At 46.1% G+C, this 18,721-nt stretch overlaps 1 protein-coding gene across 1 annotated transcript in view; it reads right to left on the bottom strand.

Moving 5' to 3' along the window:
• The window catches only part of NLRP8 (NLR family pyrin domain containing 8), a 39,121-nt gene extending 36,048 nt beyond the window's left edge, over positions 1-3,073 (bottom strand). Inside the window, 1 exon segment of the mRNA XM_032171631.1 lies at positions 2,707-3,073. Coding sequence (XP_032027522.1) covers positions 2,707-3,073 — 367 coding nt within the window.
• Positions 3,074-18,721: the final 15,648 nt, after the last annotated feature.

Genomic DNA, 18,721 nt, shown 5'->3' with positions numbered 1-18,721 from the left:
GGTGTGATCTCAGCTCACTGCAACCTCTGCCTCCTGGGTTCAAGCGATTCTTCTGCCTCAGCCTCCTGAGTAGCTGGGACTACAGGCATGCACCACCATGCCCGGCTAATTTTTGTATTTTTAGTAGAGACAGGGTTTCACCATGTTAGCCAGGCTGGTCTTGAACTCCTGACCTCATGATCCTCCCACCTCAGCCTCCCAAAGTGCTGGGATTATAGGCATGAGCCATCGTGCCCGGCCTGGGTACTATTTTAAACAGCAAAACCATCAACTCAAAGCACAAAAGTGTGGCACTAAATAGACATGGAAATGACACCGGCTTACAGGGTGAGAGCTAAAGCCAGAAGGCAGAGCATCGCCTTGTTTGACCTCGGCTGGGAAGTCAACTCGATGTTTTTGCTGCGTTGCTGTCTGGGAATGATCTTGAAAGTGCTGTAGGTATTGATTTGGGGGTTACGAATACATTTTAATGAGTAGGCATATTCACGAATACAGAATCCATGAATAATGAGGATCAACTGTATATGTGTGTATCTGTGTGTGTGTTTCTTGAGATGGAGTTTTGCTTTTGTCACCCAGGCTGGAGTGCAGTGGCGTGATCTTAGCCCTCTCCAACCTCCGCCTCCTGGGTTCAAGCAATTCTCTTGCCTTAGCCTCCCGAATAGCTGGAATTATAGGCGCCCACCACCACGCCCAGCTAATTTTTTTTTTTTTGTACTTTAGTAGAGACCGGGTTTCACCATGTTGGCCAGGCTGGTCTCGAACTCCTGACCTTAGGTGATCTGCCCACCTCTGCCTCCCAAAGTGCTGGGATTACAGGCGTGAGCCACCGTGCCCGGGCTCTCTGTGTATTTTTCATCAGGTTTTAGTAAATAGTAACATTTTCTGTTTAACACTAAGATTTTCGCTACCACTGGGTCACGGGGTTTCCATCCCCTCTGACTTTCTTGTCCATTGATTCTCTCTCCTTTTCACACGATGAGCTAATTCCCCCTGTGTTAGGTCTCAACCTTAGCATCGTTTCCTCAAAGAGGACTTCCCGGGCTGCCTTATCAAAAGAAAGTCCCTTTTCACAATCAATCACTCTCTAGCCACCTGATATTTGAGCACCTATGACATGCTAGGTGCTGAGCCAGCTGCTGGGGTGCCAGTGGCTAAGGAGACATAGGGCACCCACTCTCCTGTTGTTTATGTTTAAAATTGTGGAGCTGATGTCTTCTCCATTCTTACTGATGAGACTGACTACTTGTAACATCAGCTATTGGGACAGGCGGGTTCACAGCTCCTATCACGTTTCTGGATTGGTGTATTTTTCCTTTAATACAGTAGTTCCCCCTTCTCTGCAGGGTCTATGTTCCAAGATCTCCGGTGGATATATGAAACTGTGGATAGTACTGAACCATGTAGATACTGATTTTTTTAAACTACATATCTAGGCCGGGCGTGGTGGCTCACACCTGTAATTCCAGCACTTTGGGAGGCGGAGGCAGGCAAATCACCTAAGGTCAGGAGCTTGAAACCAGCCCGACCAACATGGTGAAACCCCGTCTCTACTAAAAATACAAAAATTAGCCGGGCGTGGTGGTGCGCACCTGTAATCCCAGCTACTAGGGAGGCTGAGGCAAGAGAATTGCTTGAACCTGAGAGGTGGAGGTTGCAGTGAGCTGAGATCACACCACTGCACTCCAGCCTGGGTGACAGAATGAAGACTCCATCTCAAAATAGAAAAAAAATACATACTGATCTATGATAAAAGTTTAAATTATAAATTAGGTACAGTAAGAGATTAACAATAATAATGAAATAGAACAATTATAATACTATACTATCATAAACAGTATGTAAATGTGGTCTCTCTCTGTCTCAGGATATCTCACTGTACTGTACTCATCTATTTTTGGCCATGATCGACCCGAACTTCAGAAAGCAAAACCTTGGATAAGGGGACGACCGTAGTCCAGCTCTGCTTTATACATATTGAAGATGAGGTTTTGGATTACAATATCCTCCTGTGGGATTCACCCTTTGTTGCTGCGAAATGGCTTTTTAAAGTCTTTAACCTTCTTGCTTTAAATATAGCACTCCTGACATCACCATAGCTATACCAGCTTTCTTCTGCTTACTGTTCCCATAGCATTTGCTTTTCCACTATTTTACTTTCTACTTCTCTATGTCTTCATTTAACGTTCACCTCATATAAGCAGTATTCAGTTAAGTTTTTAAAAAATAGGCCCATATGGGCTGGGCGCGGTGGCTCACACCTGCAATCCCAGCGCTTTGTGGGGCCAAGGCAGGCAGATTACCTGAGGTCAGGAGTTCGAGACCAGCCTGGCCAACATGGTGAAACCCCGTCTCTACTAAAAAATACAAAAAAATTAGCCGGTGTGGTGGCAGGTGCCTGTAATCCCAGCTACTCAGGAGGCTGAGGCAGGAGAATCTCCTGTACCTGGGAGGCGGAGGTTGCAGTGAGCCAAGATTGTGCCATTGCACTTCAGCCTGGGCAAGAAGAGCGAAACCCCATCTCAAAAAATAAAATTTAAAAAATGCCCGTATGACAGTCTTTGCCTTTGGGTTAGATCCATTATCTTCCTCCACTATTTGCATTCTTGCTCAGATGGCCAATAAGTGATGGGGGTGGCGACTAGAGTAATTTAGCTGCCCAGCAGCCAAGCCCACCTCCACTTTATCCACCAGATCAACACTCACCATTTATCTCTCTGCGTACTAGAACACATATTTTATCACACTTCATAATGGCAAAGATGTTCGAAGTCACATCCCAAGCTCGTCGTCCAGGAAAACGCTCTATCAAGAGATGAACCACCTCTGCCCAACTGGCTGTCTCGACCTGGTCCCAGGTGATGGGCATGGTGCCAGCAATGAGCTCATTCAGTAAGAACTGCTTGAACCATTGTAGGTCCTCATTGCTCACATTTCTCATGTACAGCATGACCCCATTTTCACATGGGGAGCCAGGGTAGCAAGAGAATGTCCAGGGTGGAGTATGAGAACTGTGAGTGGAGGAGGATGAAAAGGGAATGGGGGCGTCAGAGGGTGGATTCACATCACTCATCTTTAGTCAAGGCAGAGAACACCTCAGTGTCCACGATAAAGACAACCGATAGGAAGAGAGAAACACGAGACCTGTGGAGACATAAAACAATAAAACAAGAAGATGAAAACACCACCCAAGAAGACAGATTCATGTAATGCTTACTTGGCAGGTATTCTGCGTGCCGGGCACTCCCTTTACCTCCTTTCCTCGAAGATTCTCTGCCTTGTGGAAAAACTGAAGATGCATTGAATGTTTGGGATTAGTCCATTAGACTAATGGATTGTTTGTAGTTTTTATTCTCTATGCCTCCTTTTGGGGAAGAGGCAAGCAAAATATCAAAGCCTTCACAAAAGGTTTAGCAAAAAGAAAAATTAGAAGCAGGTAAAATAATTCAGTGAAGCTAAAATCTAGAAAATATGTGGTTGGTTAGAAGGCTCCATTAGATTAAAAGTGATCTCAAATTCAACAAAGTTTTTATTCTTAAAACATAGATCATGTATTAGAGAAATGCAAATCAAAACCACAATGAGATATCATCTCACACCAGTCAGAATGGTGATTATTAAAAAGTCAAGCAATAACAGATGCTGGTGAAGTCGCAGAGAAAAAGGAACACTTATACATTGTGTGTGGGAGTGTAAATTAGTTCAACTACTATGGATGATGGTGGGGCAACTCCTCAAAGACCTAAAAAGAGAACTACCATTCAACTCAGCAATCCCATTACTGGATATATATCCAAAGGAATATAAATCATTCTATTATAAAGACACATGCCTGAGTATGTTCATTGCAGCACTATTCACAATAGCAAAGACATGTAATCAACCTAAATGCCCATCAGTGATAGACCAGATAAAAAAATGTGGTACATAAACACCATGGAATACTATGCAGCCATAAAAAAGAATGAGATCATGACCTTTGCAGGAACATAGACGGAGCCGGAGACCATTATTCCTTAGCAAACTAACACAGGAACAGGAAACCAAACACCACAAGTTCTCATTTATAAGTGGTAGCTAAATGATGAGAACACATGGACACATAGAGGGAACACCACACACTGGAGTCTGCTAGAGCCTGGAGGGTGCGAGGAGGGAGAAGATTAGGAAAAATAACTAAATGGGTACTGGGATTAATACCTGGGTGATGAGATAACCTGTACAACAAACCCACCCCCATAACACATTTGCCTATATAACAAACCTGCACATGTACCCCTGTATCTAAAAGAAACATTAAAAAGAAATTTAAAAAAAGGATCATAGGGGGGTGTATTTTTGTCCCCCCTGCCCCAGCTTCCAATAGTAGTTTATTTATTTATTTATTTACTTAGAGATGGAGTCTCACTCTCTTTCCCAGGCTGGAGTGCAGTGATGTGATCTCACTGCAACCTCCACTTCCCGGGTTCAAGTGATTCTCTGGCCTCAGCCTCCCGAGTAGCTGGGATTACAGGCACCTGCCACCACACCTGGCTAATTCTTTTGTATTTTTAGTATAGACGGGGTTTCACTATGTTGGCCAGGCTGGTCTCAAACTCCTGACCTCAAGTGATCCACCCACAGCCTCCCAAAGTGCTGGGATTACAGGTGTGAGCCACTGTACCTGGCCAATAGCTTCTTATTTAACACTTCTCCCTCTTATAACTTATGTGACAACCACACCTCTGGATAAATCTGTTTAATTGACTCAGTCCTCCCTTGGGCCCAGAGTAGCTGGGCTTGGTCCCAGGACAAAGGTGATGTGCTCCTGGGTGGCTGACTCTTGCTAGTGCTCCTCCCGTCCAGTGGGTGGCGCTGCATGGAGGAGCCTAACACAGTCACACATTTTCTACCTCTACTTATTCCATGACCATTGCTGACCACGTTCCAGCCAGTGAGCTGCCGCTCACGCTTGTAATCCCAGCACTTTGGGAGGCCGAGGCGGGCGGATCACAAGGTCAGGAGATCGAGACCATCCTGGCTAACACAGTGAAACCCCATCTCTACTAAAAATACAAAAAGTTAGCCGGGCGTGGTGGCGGGCGCCTGTAGTCCCAGCTACTGGGAGAGGCTGAGGCAGGAGAATGGCGTGAACCCGGGAGGTGGAGCTTGCGGTGAGCCGAGATTGCGCCACTGCACTCCAGCCTGGGCGACAGAGCAAGACACCGTCTCAAAAAAAAAAAAAAAAAGAAATTTGCAGAACTGGCTGGGTGCGGTGGCTCACGCCTGTAATCCCAACACTTTGGGAGGCCAAGGCAGGTGGATCACTTCAGGCCAGGAGTTCCAGACCAGCCTGGCCAACATGGTGAAACCCTGCCTCTATTACAAATACAAAAATTAGCCAGGCATGGTGGTGGGTGCCTGTAATTCCAGCTACTCGGGAGGCTGAGGCAGGAGAATTGCTTGAACCCAGAAGGCAGAGGTTGCAATGAGTGGAGATCATGCCACTGCACTCCAGCCAAGGTGACAGAGCAAGACCCTGTCTCAAAAAAGAAAAGAAAAGAAAAGAAATTTGCAGGGCAAGGGAGGATGTTGGCAATGACATCGTCATTTTGCTTTACTTTCATTCACTGCTGAAGGGAACATAAGCAGGGGGAGCCTCTCTGAAAGGCCTTTTCACAATATCTACCAGTCATGTGTGCACTGCCATGGAATCCAGTGGTTCTACTTCTAAAACTGCAACCTGAGGCCGGGTGTGGTGGCTCATGCCTGTAATTTCAGCAGTTTGGGAGGCCAAGGTGGGAGGATCACGAGGGCAAGAGATTGAGACCATCCTGGCCAACATGGTGAAACCCTGTCTCTACTAAAAAATAAAATAAAATAAAATACAAATATTGGCTGGGTGAGGTGGTGTGCACCTGTAGTCCCAGCTACTTGGGAGGCTGAGGCGGGAGAATCACTTGAAACCAGGAGGGGGAGGTTGTAGTGAGTGAGCCGAGATCCCACCACTGCACTCCAGCCTGGGCAACAGAGTGAGACTGCATCTCAAAAAAAACAAAAACAAAAAAGGCCAGGCGTGGTGGCTCACGCATGTAATCTCAGCACTTTGGGAGGCCGAGGCAGGCGGATCACAAGGTCAGGAGATCGAGACCATCCGGGCTAGCACGGTGAAACCCCGTCTCTACTGAAAATACAAAAAATTAGCCGGGCATGGCGGCAGACGCCTGTGGTCCCAGCTGCTTGGGAGGCTGAGGCAGGAGAATGGCGTGAACCTGGGAGGCAGAGCTTTCAGTGAGCCAAGATTGCGCCCCTGCACTCCAGCCTGGGTGACAGAGCAAGACTCTGTCTCAAAAAAACAAAACAAAACAAAAACAAAAACAACAAAATACTGCACCTTACAGATACACTTGCACATGTGAGATGGTGTGTGCACAAACCAGTCCGTCTTAATCTGTTTGGGCTGCCGTAACAAATACCATACACTGGGTGGCTTAGTAACAACATTGATTTTTCACTGCTCTGGGGGCTGGAAGTCCAAGATTGAGGTGCCGGCAGATTTAGTGTCTGGTGGGGGCAGCTTCCTGGTTCATAGAGAGCACCTTCTTGCTGTGTCCTCCTCACATGGAGGAAGGGGTGAGGGAGCTCTCTGGAGGCTCTTTCATAAGGGCCAGAATCCCAGTCATGAGGGCTCTGGCCCCATGAGTTAATCACCTCCCAAAGTCCCCACCTTCTTCTAGCGTTACCTTGGTGGTTAGAGTTTCAGCCTGTGGATTTTGGGGGGACACAGACATTCAGTTCATAACACAGTCCTTCCGGATTCACTCACTGAAATATCCCAGTGTCAAATATTATGCCAAGCTCTCTGTTTTTGGCACTGGGGATACGTTGGTGAGCAAAAGATACACAAAAAATTGTTGTTCTCATGCGGCTAACATTTCAGTGGGTGAAAATAAAGTGTAGGGGAGGAAAAGCTTTTCTCTGTCCCTTTATTGATCTTGGATTCATTGGCTGGAGGCTTGTACATTGGGGTCATGAAAGACAGATTCACAAAAGCACAGCAAACAGAAGTTTATTTATGTGTGCATGCCCATGGGAGCACACTGATGCAATGGAAGACTATACACACCATGGGAAAAAGGAGAGGCAAGAGAGAGAGCAGGAAGTGAGAAATAGCCTACTGCGATTTGTGGAAGACTGACGAAAGGGCTCACTGAAGCAGGGGTGTCTGAGCAAAAGCTTGGAGGAGAGGAGGAGGTGAGAGGTCACGGAATGGGCTGTGAGGCTATCAGAGGAGTTCCAGACAGAAGGGTAAGGACCACCGCCCTATGGCCACGACGTGCCTGCAGCTGTTGAGAAACAGCAGGACCAGGGTGAGTGGAGGTGAATGGGCAAGAGGAAGACAGTGGAGGTGACATCAAGAGGTCATACAGGACCTGATTGGACTGGCGTGGGACGGCTATAATTTTTAGAAGGATCCTTCTGGCTCGCTCTCCTACTGAGAACAAGGGTAGGGAGCTATAGACATAATCCTGGAAAGAAGAATTGTGACCTGTTGCACTAGTGTGACAAATTTACCATGAATTTTGTGCCTTAAGACAACACAGTATTTTTTTTTTTTTTTTTTTTTTGAGATGGAGTCTCACCCTGTCACCCAGGCTGGAGTGCAGTGGTGTGATCTTGACTCACTGCAACCTCCGCCTCCCAGGTTCAAGCAATTCTCCTGCCTCAGCCTCCCAAGCAGCTGGGACCACAGGCACCTGCCACCACACCCGGCTAATTTTTGTATTTTTAGTAGAGACGGGGTTTCACCATGTTGACCAGGATGGTCTCGATCTCTTGACCTCGTGATCCACCCGCCTCACCCTCCCAAAGTGTTGGGATTTCAGGTGGGAGTCACCGCACCTGGCCGACAACACAGTATTTTTAAGATAAAACATTCAGTTAGGGAGGTTAGAAGCCCGAAATGGGCTAAGATCACTGGACTAAAATTGAGGTGTTGGCAGGGCTGGTTCCTTCTGGAGACTCTAGGGGGAGAATCTGTTTCCTGGCCTTCTCCAGCTTCTAGAAGCTACGCGCCATCCTTGGATTTTTGCTCCTTCCTCCTTCTTCAAAGGCAGCAGTGGGGCATCTTCTGTCTCATTCCCTCTTCCCTTTCTAATACCCACGAACCAACCTCTCTTTATCCCTCCTCCCTGCCCCCCTTTCCATAAATACATAGTTATTATGCATCAAAAAAAAAAAAAAAAAATCAGGCCAGGCGCAGTGGCTCACACCTGTAATCCCTCCTCACTTTGGGAGGCCGAGGTAGGTAGATCACCTGAGGTCAGGAGTTTGAGACCAGCCTGGCCAAGATGTTGAAACCCCATCTCTGCTAAAAATACAAAAATTAGCCAGACATGGTGGTGGGCATCTATAATCCCAGCTACTCAGGAGGCTGAGGCAGAGAATTGCTTGAACCCGTGAGGTGGAGGTTGCAGTGAGCCGACATCACACCACTACACTCCAGCCTGGGTGACAGAGAGAGACTCCATCTCAGAACAAAACAAAACAAAACAAAAAAGATTTTCCTAAAGGTGGAAATGCTGTGGGATGTCTGTATATTCAAGGGAGGAGAAGAGAAAAGTAGTGTTGGCAAGTGAGGAAATAACAGCAGGAGAAGGGGGATAATTGAGGACACAGGCTGGGTCTGAAGCACTCTTGGCAGGAAGAAGGTGGAGAGCACACGTCCAGATGCAGGTGGGTTGATGGGTCTGAGCAAGGAGTTCCTGGCCTTTCAGACAAATGAGGGATGGCAGAATACGCCACCCCCAAATATTCCAGTTTGTTGTACTCATTTTTAAAAACTGGTACATGATAATTGTACATATTGATGGGAAAGGCAGGTGGGAGGGGTTGGATGAAGAGGGGTTGGTTAATGGGCACAAAAATACAATGGATAGAAGAAGTAAGCTCTAGCATTTGATAGCACAGTAGCATGACTATAGTTCATAATAATTTATTGTATATTTCAAATGGACTATTTTGAGCTGAAGATACTTGAGAAGGAGCAGACACAAGAAAAACTCTCTGCCTTCCCTTGATTTGCCTAAAAGCAAGACATCAGTTTGTAAAGGTGCCCTTTTTCCCCTTCTCTACCAGGAAACACAGAAGTTAATCACCGGAGACAAGCTCCAGACACGTAGAGCCGTGCGAGGGCACCCAACGAATCTACACAAGAAACCTTATGAACTAGCCCTCATCCTCCATTTTCTCCCCCATACATTTACCTTCTCACAATTTACCCCTCAGGAATTCGAGGTCTTTCTCATTTGTCTTTTCACTTCTCTAAGAATGTATTGTTCTGGCCAGGCACGGTGGCCCATGCCTGTAATCCCAGCACTTCGGGAGGCCGAGGCGGGGGGATCACCTGAGGTCAGGAGTTCAAAACCAGCCTGGCCAACATGGTAAAACCCTGTCCCCACTAAAAGTACAAAAATTAGCTGGGTGTGGTGGTGTTGCCTGTAATCCCAGCTACTTGGGAGGCTGAGACAGGAGAATCACTTGAACCCGGGAGGCGGGGGTTACAGTGAGCCTGGGCGACAGAGTGAAACTCCGTCTCAAAAAAAAGAATGTATTGTTCTTTCGTTAGCATGACATATAAGCCTAAGTTCTAACCACCCCTTAGTGTTCTCATCACGGAGTGCTCCCGTGGGTATGCACACATAAACTTCTGTTTGCTGTGCTTTTGTTAATCTGTCTTTCATGAGCCTAATGCACAGGCTCCAGCCAAGGAATCTAAGATCAATAAAGAGAGAGAGAGGGAAAAGTATTTCCTCCTCTACAGAAGTATATCAGGATCATCTACACATGAAATAAGCCAGGCACAAAAAAACAAACATTGCATGTTCTCACATATTTTTGGGACCTAAAAATTAAAACGGGTTGGGCACGGTAGCTCAAGCCTGTAATCCCAGCACTTTGGGAGGCCGAGGTGGGCAGATCACTTGAGGTCAGGAGTTCGAGACCAGACTGGCCAACATGGCGAAACCCTGTCTCTACAAAAAATACAAAAATAAGCCGGCTGTGATGGTGGGTGCCTGTAATCCCAGCTACTCGGGAGGCTGAGACACGAGAATTGCTTGAACCTGGGAGGTGGATGTTGCAGTGAGCTGAGATCATGCCACGGCGCTCCAGCCTGGGTGACAGAGCGAGAACCTGTCTCTAAATAAATAAATATCAAAACAATTGAACTCATGGATATAGAGAGTAGAAGGATGGTGACCAGAGGCTGGGGAGGGTTGTAGGGGGTGGAGAGGAAAGTGGGGGACGGTTAATGTGCATAAAAAATTAGAAGGACTGAATAAGACCTTGTATTTGATAGCACAACATGGTGACTATGGTCTAAGGCAATTTAATTATACATTAAAAATAACTAAAATAGTATAATTGGATTGTAACACAAAGGATAAATGTTTGAGGGGACAGATACCCCATTCTCCATGATGCGGTAGTTACGCATTGCATGCCTGTATCAAAGCATCTCATGTACCCCATAAATATATACCCCTACTATGTACCCAGAAAAATTAAAAATTAAAAAGCAGGCCGGGCGCGGTGGCTCATGCCTGTAATCCCAGCCCTTCGGGAGGCCGAGGCGGGCGGATCACCTGAGGCCAGCAGGAGGAACTGCCATACTGTTTTCCATTTCCCATCCCCATCAACAATGCACTAAAGTTTCATTTTCTCCACATTCTTGCCAACACTGATTATTTTCCATTTTAAACATAGCTATTCTAACGGGTAAACATTTTTAAAAGATAAAAGTCTGTCATCTCCATCTGGTTCTGTGGCCGAGTCTTGATCACCCTAGAGTCCATATAACTTCGCGTTTTGGTAAGAATTCTATCCCATGAATCCTTTTCCGTCCATTTCACAAAGGAGAAAACGGAAGTTGAACTAAGTAAATTCAGCCCAAGCTGTGAGTGTTGGAAACCAGCAGGTGGAACCTGACCAAATTCCTAAGCCCACGAGCTGAGCCATGTGGGTGACACATCTGCGTTTATTGAGGAGTATTTGCAGTGGGGCAGTGTCAAAATCAGTGCTGCTTAATCCTTGCGGCTTTCTTTCTCTGTGCCTCGCGATTTCTTCTTCGCGTCTACAGCTATTTTGATTTTTTTCTGACTACATCTGCCGGTGGCTACCCTAGACCTCTGGACACCTGGAGACCCCACGACATCTCTTTCAGGTCTTAAAATTTTGCTAGTGCTATGAGTCTCCTGGCTCTCAGACCCTCAGAGATGAAAGAAAACTTGGGAATTTAGGACTCCACTTCGGGGCCAGGAAAGCTGAGTTTCAGAGATTGGCAAGGATGTTATGAGTGAGAGGTGGTTATGTTTGCAGCTGGATCTTTAGCTCTCACTTTTGATTTTCAATATGGGCCCACTGGGTGCGGCCAACTCAAGGGTCTAGCCATTGTAACTGCAAGGAAGTGAATGATGAGGAAAAGAGTAGGTAGAAAAGAGAAGAGAACAAAACAAAACAAAACTCACCCCTGCAGAGAATTATTCTTCCTGCTCCTTCCTGGCAAAAGTGTCTCCCAAAGCGGACATGGCCTGGTCTGCCCCACCCCCCAACCCTTATAGGTGCCGGGGAATTCAGGCAATTGGCACCTTCTCTTCTCATTGGCGGGGGCTGGCTCACTAGAATTCCTCTGCATTGCACCGATTGGAAGGCATTTAGCTCCCTTGATTCAGAATGAATGGGCTGCAGGTCTTGATCCTACAGGTGCTTCCGATTTGTAAAGGAAACTCTTCCCTTGCCTCTTAGGTCTAGAAGAACAAGCAACAGAAAATTACATGTTTGGAGAGCTTCCCAGTCTCCTTAGAAGGCTGACAACGTGTTCAGTCCAAAAGTGCCACTTCCCATTTGGAAACATCCAGAGTCATTCACTGGCTCATCTTGTTTACATGTTCATCTCTTCTACTTGGGATATAAATGCATCAAGCAAAAGGAGGGTCTCGAGATCATCAGGGTCCAGTCTAGGTCCCATATACAACGGGCCCAGTCTCAGGGAGACCCAGAGACAGAGCTTGTGGGAGAAGGAAAACTCACCAGCAGAGAGTACAAGGGAGGGGGCGTTGGGAAGGACTGGCTTGAGGAATTTTCTTTTTAAAAAAATTACCTCTAGTTGGCTGGGTGTGGTGGCTCATGCTTGTAATCGCAGCACTTTGGGAGGCCGAGGCGGGTGGATCACAAGGTCAGGAGATCGAGACCATCCTGGCTAACACAGTGAAACCCCATATCTACTAAAAATACAAAAAAATTAGCCGGGCGTGGTGGCAGGCACCTGTAGTCCCAGCTACTCGGGAGGCTGAGGCAGGAGAATGGTGGGAACCCGGGAGGCGGAGGTTGCAGTGAGCCGAGATCGCGCCACTGCACTGCAGCCTGGGCAAGAGTGAGACTCCAAAAAAAAAAAAAAAAGTCACCTATAGTCGAAGGGGAGAAAACCCACAAGATAACCAACTTTATCAAGTTTGCATCAACTCATGATAGAATATCAGCAGTTTTCACATAGGAGTTTTAAATTTTTTTCAATTTTATTTGTGTATTTTTGAGACAGAGTCTCATTCCATGGCCCAGGACGAAGTGCAGTGGTGCGATCATAACTCACCCCGCAGCCTCGGCTTCCCGGACTCAAGTAATCTTCTGCCTCAGCCTCTCTAGTAAACGGCATTACAGGAAAGGGGTCCTGGTCCAGACCCCCAGAGACGGTTCTTGGATCTCTTGCAAGAAAGAATTCAGGGCGAGTTCGTAAAGTGAAATCAAGTTTATTAGGAAAATAAGGGAATAAAGAATGACTACTCATTAGAGCAGCCCTCAGGCTGCTGGTTGCCCATTTTTATGGTTATTTCTTGATGATATGCTAAACAACGGGTGGATTATTCATGCCTCCCATTTTTAGACCATATAGGGTAACTTCCTGACGTTGCCACGGCATTTGTAAACTGTCATGGTTCTGGTGGGAGTGTAGCAGTGAGGACAACCAGAGGGCACTCTCGTGGCCATCTTGATTTTGGTGGGATTTGACGGCTTCATTACTGCAACCCATTGTATCAGCAAGGTCTTTATGACCTGTATTCTTTGCTGTCCTCCTATCTCATCCTGTGACTTAGAATGCCTTAGACATCTGGGAATGCAGCCCAGTAGGTCTCAGCCTCAGTTTACCCAGCTCCTTTTCAAGATGGAGTTGCTCTGGTTCTCATGCCTCTGACGACAGGGACCATGGGTGCATGACAGCACTCATGGCTAAGTTTTTGTAGAGACAGGGGTGTCACTATGTTAAACAGCCTGGCCTGGTCTTGAACTTCTGGCCTCAAGGGATCTCTTGCCTCAGCCTCCCAGAGTACTGGGATTATAGGCATGTGCCATCATGCCCGGTCCATGTATGAGTTTTATATTCACAAAGGTTATGATGATGTGTCTTCAGACATCAGCAGAGAGAAAATCAAAGGTAAAGTTGTTTTCATTAGGTTTACAGGAAATAGCCAAGAATGTGTATAATTTTGAACTTGCATTTCTCTTATTGTATAGGAGATTCAGCATGTTTTCAGATGGTTAAGAGTCATTAGCATTTCTTTGCTTACAAACAATTGTTAATCTCTCCATTTCATTTTGGTAATTTTTCAAAGCTCTTTATAGATTAGACATATAGGCTGGGCATGGCGGCTCACGCCAGTAATCCCAGCACTTTAGGAGGCTGAGGCAGGCAGACTATTTGAGGTCAGGAGTTCGAGACCAGCCTGACCAACATGGTAAAACCCTGTCTCTACTAAAAATACAAAAAAAAAAAAAAAGTAGTTGGGCATGGGTGCACATGCCTGTAATCTCAGCTACTTGGGAGGCTGAGGCAGGAGAATCACTTGAACCTGGGAGGCGGAGGTTGCGGTGAGTGGAGATGTAACCACTGCACTCCAGCCTGGGCAACAGAGTGAGACTCCATCTCAAAAATGAATAAATAAATAGAAATTAGGCATATAAACTCTTTCTGATATAAGCTGCAAATATACTTACCAGTTTATAGTTTGTCTTTTTACCTTGCTTGACACCTTTTGTTATGAATGCTTAAGAAACATTTGTAATAAAATTTGTTTATTTTTTCTCTAATTGCTTTTGAATTTTAAATCTTAGCTAAGAAAGCTTCCCCCCCACCCATCAGGTTTGAGAGGAATTCAGTTGTTTTCTTCTGGTGCTTCTAAAGTTTTATTTATGCCTTTAAATCTCTGATGTGCTTGAAAATTATTCTGTTGTATAGGAAACAGATCCAGCATCACCGCTTATTTAAAATCAATTTCCCTCACTTATGAGTGATGCAATAGTTATCAAATTTATATATGTTAATAATTCTATTTCTGGATTTTCTTTTTCCTTTTGTTTTTTTTTTAATTTTTTTGAGATGGAGTCTCACTCTGTCGCCCAGGCTGGAGCGCAGTGGCGCCATCTCGGCTCACTGCAAGCTCCGCCTCCCAGGTTCACACCATTCTCCTGCCTCAGCCTCCCGAGTAGCTGGGACTACAGGTGCCCGCCACCATGTCCAGCTAATTTTTTGTATTTTTTGTAGAGACGGGGTTTCACTGTATTAGCCAGGATGGTCTCGATCTCCTGACCTTGTGATCTGCCCACCTCGGCCTCCCAAAGCGCTGGGATTACAGGCGTGAGCCACCGTGCCCAGCCCTATTTCTGGATTTTCTACTCTGTTCCTTTGCGCAGTCTGTTTGCACATGTGCCAATACTATATTTTAATCATAAAGGCCTCATGGTATATTTTAATATCTGCTAGGTTTAGTCCCTCCTCATTCTTCCTTTTCATGATTTTCCAGGACATTGCTACAAATTCGATTTGTTCAGTTGAATTTTATAATCCACTTCTGCACCTCCAGGTAAAACCTTGATGTATTTGTATTAGAGAGAAGTGATATATTTGTGAGGTTGAACTTTCCATGCAAAAACGTGGTATTTATTTATTTAAGGCTCAAGTCCACTTTTGGGTCTTGCAGAAATGTATTTTATAGTTTTTCTTATGTAAGTTTTGGATATTTCTGAAGTTTTTAAGTAAGCATTTTATTTTCAATTTTTTTGCTATAGTAAATGGGGGTATTCTTTTCCAGTGTTTTATTTTAGTTTGCATATTTGGAGTCTATTGATTTTTGAATCCTTATTTTATTACCTGCTGTATTACCAATTTCTTTTGTTGCTGGTAGGAGTTTTCCCATGCAGTCTTTTGCGTTGTCCAGGTACGTAATCAAGTTTGCAAATGTAGTTTTACCTGTTGCTTTCCAATTATTATACCTCTGTCTAATTGCTTTCCAATTGCCAGTTTAAAGCCTGTAACCTGAGTCTAAAGCGAGCTAACATTGTTGATAGAATTGGTTGACGTCTCGAGCAGATTGTTGAATAGCAGCGGGGTTACGACTATTCTCGTCTTGTTTCTGACTTCGGTGGAACATCCTCTGTGTTCATGATGGAATGATGGAAGGAGCATTTCTCCTGCACCTGGAAGAAGACACAGTCCTGTAAGTGGCGGCGACTGTGATTTTAGTGTCTCACGACCTCTTTCTCCCTCTCATCTTTCATTGCCCTGTGCGATCTCCCAGATGGTAGGAGGGGTAATCACAGGCATCACTCACATCTGTGGCTCTTTGCCGGCGTGGATGGCTCCATTTACGCCAGGATAGTATGGTTTTTAATTAGAAACCCAGTTCTGCCTCCCAGCCTGAATAATCCTGTGATTATCTAGATCTGGAGGAGAAAAACCAGAGATTGTACGTCACAGCTGAGTCTTGTCGGCTTCTCAACTGACCTCGAGTTGTGCTGGGGAAAGGGAGTGGGAAGAGAGCTATAAACCAGGAGGCCCCAAGACACAGTTAAGAGGAGGCAGACGGACCCGAGGGCTGCTCACAGGTGAGGAGGGGGTGGCAGTGACTACTTCCATGGGGTGCCCCGAATCAGAGCTTCTGGAAACTCATGTGAGATTCAGGGTCTGGTTGGTAAGAGACGTCTCCTCTCTCTGTTCTAAGGTTTCATCTTTCTCTGGGATCTTTCCCTCCACTGTGTCCTGCCGGTGTTTTCTTAGGAGCAAAAGTTGATTGCACACACTTCCTGCTTTGATTAGGAGCTTTCCACCTCCTCAACCAAGGGGATTCCACAGTTGTGTGAGACTTTCTAGCTGAATTTCTCTGTTCCTGTATTTTTTTTTCCCTCCAGGGCTTTTGCACTTGCTGTTTTCACTGACTGCTCTACCCTCTAATCCTCTTCCCGCCCTCCTTGGCTCAATCTGATGCATGCTTCAAGTTTGGAGAGATTTCCTTTCGAGTCCTATGTACTTGGCCTACTTGCTGTATAACTTCATGGCACCATGTGGGCCTCATACCCAACATGCTTCATCCTAATTACAGTTGATCCTCTTTGTTTGTGGATTCCATGTCTGTGAATTCATCTACTCGCTAAGATCTGCTGGCAACCCCCAAATCAATATTTGCAGAGCTTTCAAAGTCATTCAGACATGCACAGAGCCAGGGAAAATTCGAGCTGAGGTCAGATAAGGCAGTGCTGGTCAGTCTATTTAGTGCCCTGTTTTTGCATTTTTGGGCTTTTCATTGGTGACTTTGCTGTCTAAATCTCCCCTTGTGTAGTGTGGAAGTTCTGTCTGGTGCTCTACACACAAGAAGGCTGGGATGTGAGTTCTGAAGACAATGCATGCGTTAGATGAGCTTTCAGGCATAAGCTATAGTGTTGGTGGCGGTGGGCTCAATGTTAATGAATCAACAATATGTATTAGGCGTCCTTAAACAGAGACACATAAAAAGCAAGGTTATGTATTGACTAGTGGATGAAAATGTGACGAGAGGCTCACGGGAACCTAACCCTATAATCTTGGAGGAGTTTGTTGGTGGCTGCTGTGATACCTCAGTTCCTATCTTCTTGGTTTAAAAATTTAAACAAGAGACATACAACCAAAGAAGTGCAGCATGGAGTGATTTTTTTTTTATTGTTTTGAGACAGTCTTGCTCTTGTTGCTCAGGCTGGAGTGCAGTGGTGCCATCTCGGCTCACTGTAACCTCTGCTCCCAGGTGCAAGCTATTCTCCTGCCTCAGCCTCCTGAGTAGCTGGGATTACAGGCACCCACCACTGTGCCCAGCTAGTTTTTGTATTTTTAGTAGAGGCAGGGTTTCACCATGTTAGCCAGGCTGGTCTCTAACTCCTGACCTTATGTGATCTGCCCGCCTTGGCCTCCTAAAGCTGGGATTACAGGTGTGAGCCACCACGCCCAGCCCCCTTGCTCAGCTTCTACTGGGTGTTCGATGATAGCTCAATGTCATCTGATTCTCAAATAAGCTTTTCCCCGAGTCTTTATCCTCCCTGCTAATACCTGAAAGGGTTTTTCTCCACGATGTTTCAAGTTTTCCCCCGTATGCCCTTCCCCATCTTCAACAATTTCTGGAGTAGTCCAGTAAATTTGGGCTGCCAGGGTAGTTCCTAATATACATCTCTTCTGGAGATTTCTCTTTGGGAGACATCGGCGGGGGTCATACACCAGTAGCTTCAAGCATAGTGTTTTGGGCCAGGCATGGTGGCTGACACCTGTAATCCCAGCATTTTGGGAGGCCAAGGCCAGTGTGCACCTGTAGTCCCAGCTACTCGGACGCTGAGGCAAGAGAATCACTTGAACCTGGGAGGCAAAGACTGCAGTGAGCCGAGATCCAGCCATTGCACTCCAGCCTGGGCAATGAGAGCGAAACTCCATCACAAAATTACAGTCTTTTGTTCTGCTGTCTTTCTGTTGCCTTCAATGCTACCTGGTATTTTGAGATGACCCAGCATACATGCCGGACCAGGTTCTACAGGGGAATCGTGGCAGATCTGTCTCAATTACCATTAGCTGCCTGGTGGCCAAAATCGTGATGGGCGGAAACTTCTATTTTCTCTGTTACCCCGTCTCCCTGATTAGTTCCCCCGTTCCCATCTCTCAGACGTCTTTGATCTTTACTGTGACTAATTCACTTCAATGTTCTTCTTATTCACATTTCAGGTGAGCCCTCTGAATGTGAGTTGGTAAGTACCATCAGGCACCTGTAACCTTTCTAGGACAGCTGTCACTGTTTTAGTAAGGCAGATGAATCAGGTGCTGATGGCATTGTTCCTTCTGGGATGGGATGAAAGCCGGTGATCTCGAGTCTAGGTAAGGTTGCCAGAGAAAATACCCAGTAGAGGCCGGGCACAGCGGCTCACACCTGTAATCCCAGCACTTTGGGAGGCCGAGGCAGGCGGATCACAAGGTCAGGAGATCGAGACCATCCTGGCTAACACGGTGAAACCCCGTCTCTACTAAAAATACAAAAAAAAATTATCTGGGCGTGGTGGCGGGCGCCTGTAGTCCCGGCTACTCAGGAGGCTGAGGCAGGAGAATGGCGTGAACCCGGGAGGTGGAGTTTGCAGTGATCCGAGGTTGCACCATTGCACTCCAGCCTGGGGGACAGAGTGAGACTCTGTCTCATAAAAACAACAAGAAAAAACCAACAAAAAAGTGTACTAACACAAGTAGCAGGAAGTACTGTGAAGTGAAAATACTCAAATGTGTAGGCAAGACAGTGAGAGGAGGTGATATTTATGGCTTATGATTTCAACCCTCTCCTTTTCCACAGGTCCCAAGTGTCCTGTGGATGTAGGAGTCCTTCGCTGAAGTGAGAAATTGCACGTGTTGGGCAAG

The sequence above is a fragment of the Hylobates moloch genome, unplaced genomic scaffold (genome assembly GCF_009828535.3).
Source record: "Hylobates moloch isolate HMO894 unplaced genomic scaffold, HMol_V3 SCAFFOLD_12, whole genome shotgun sequence".
Taxonomy (NCBI): domain Eukaryota; kingdom Metazoa; phylum Chordata; class Mammalia; order Primates; family Hylobatidae; genus Hylobates; species Hylobates moloch.
The sequence above is the reverse complement of the archived record's forward strand: the minus strand, read 5'-3'. Positions and strand labels throughout refer to the sequence as shown.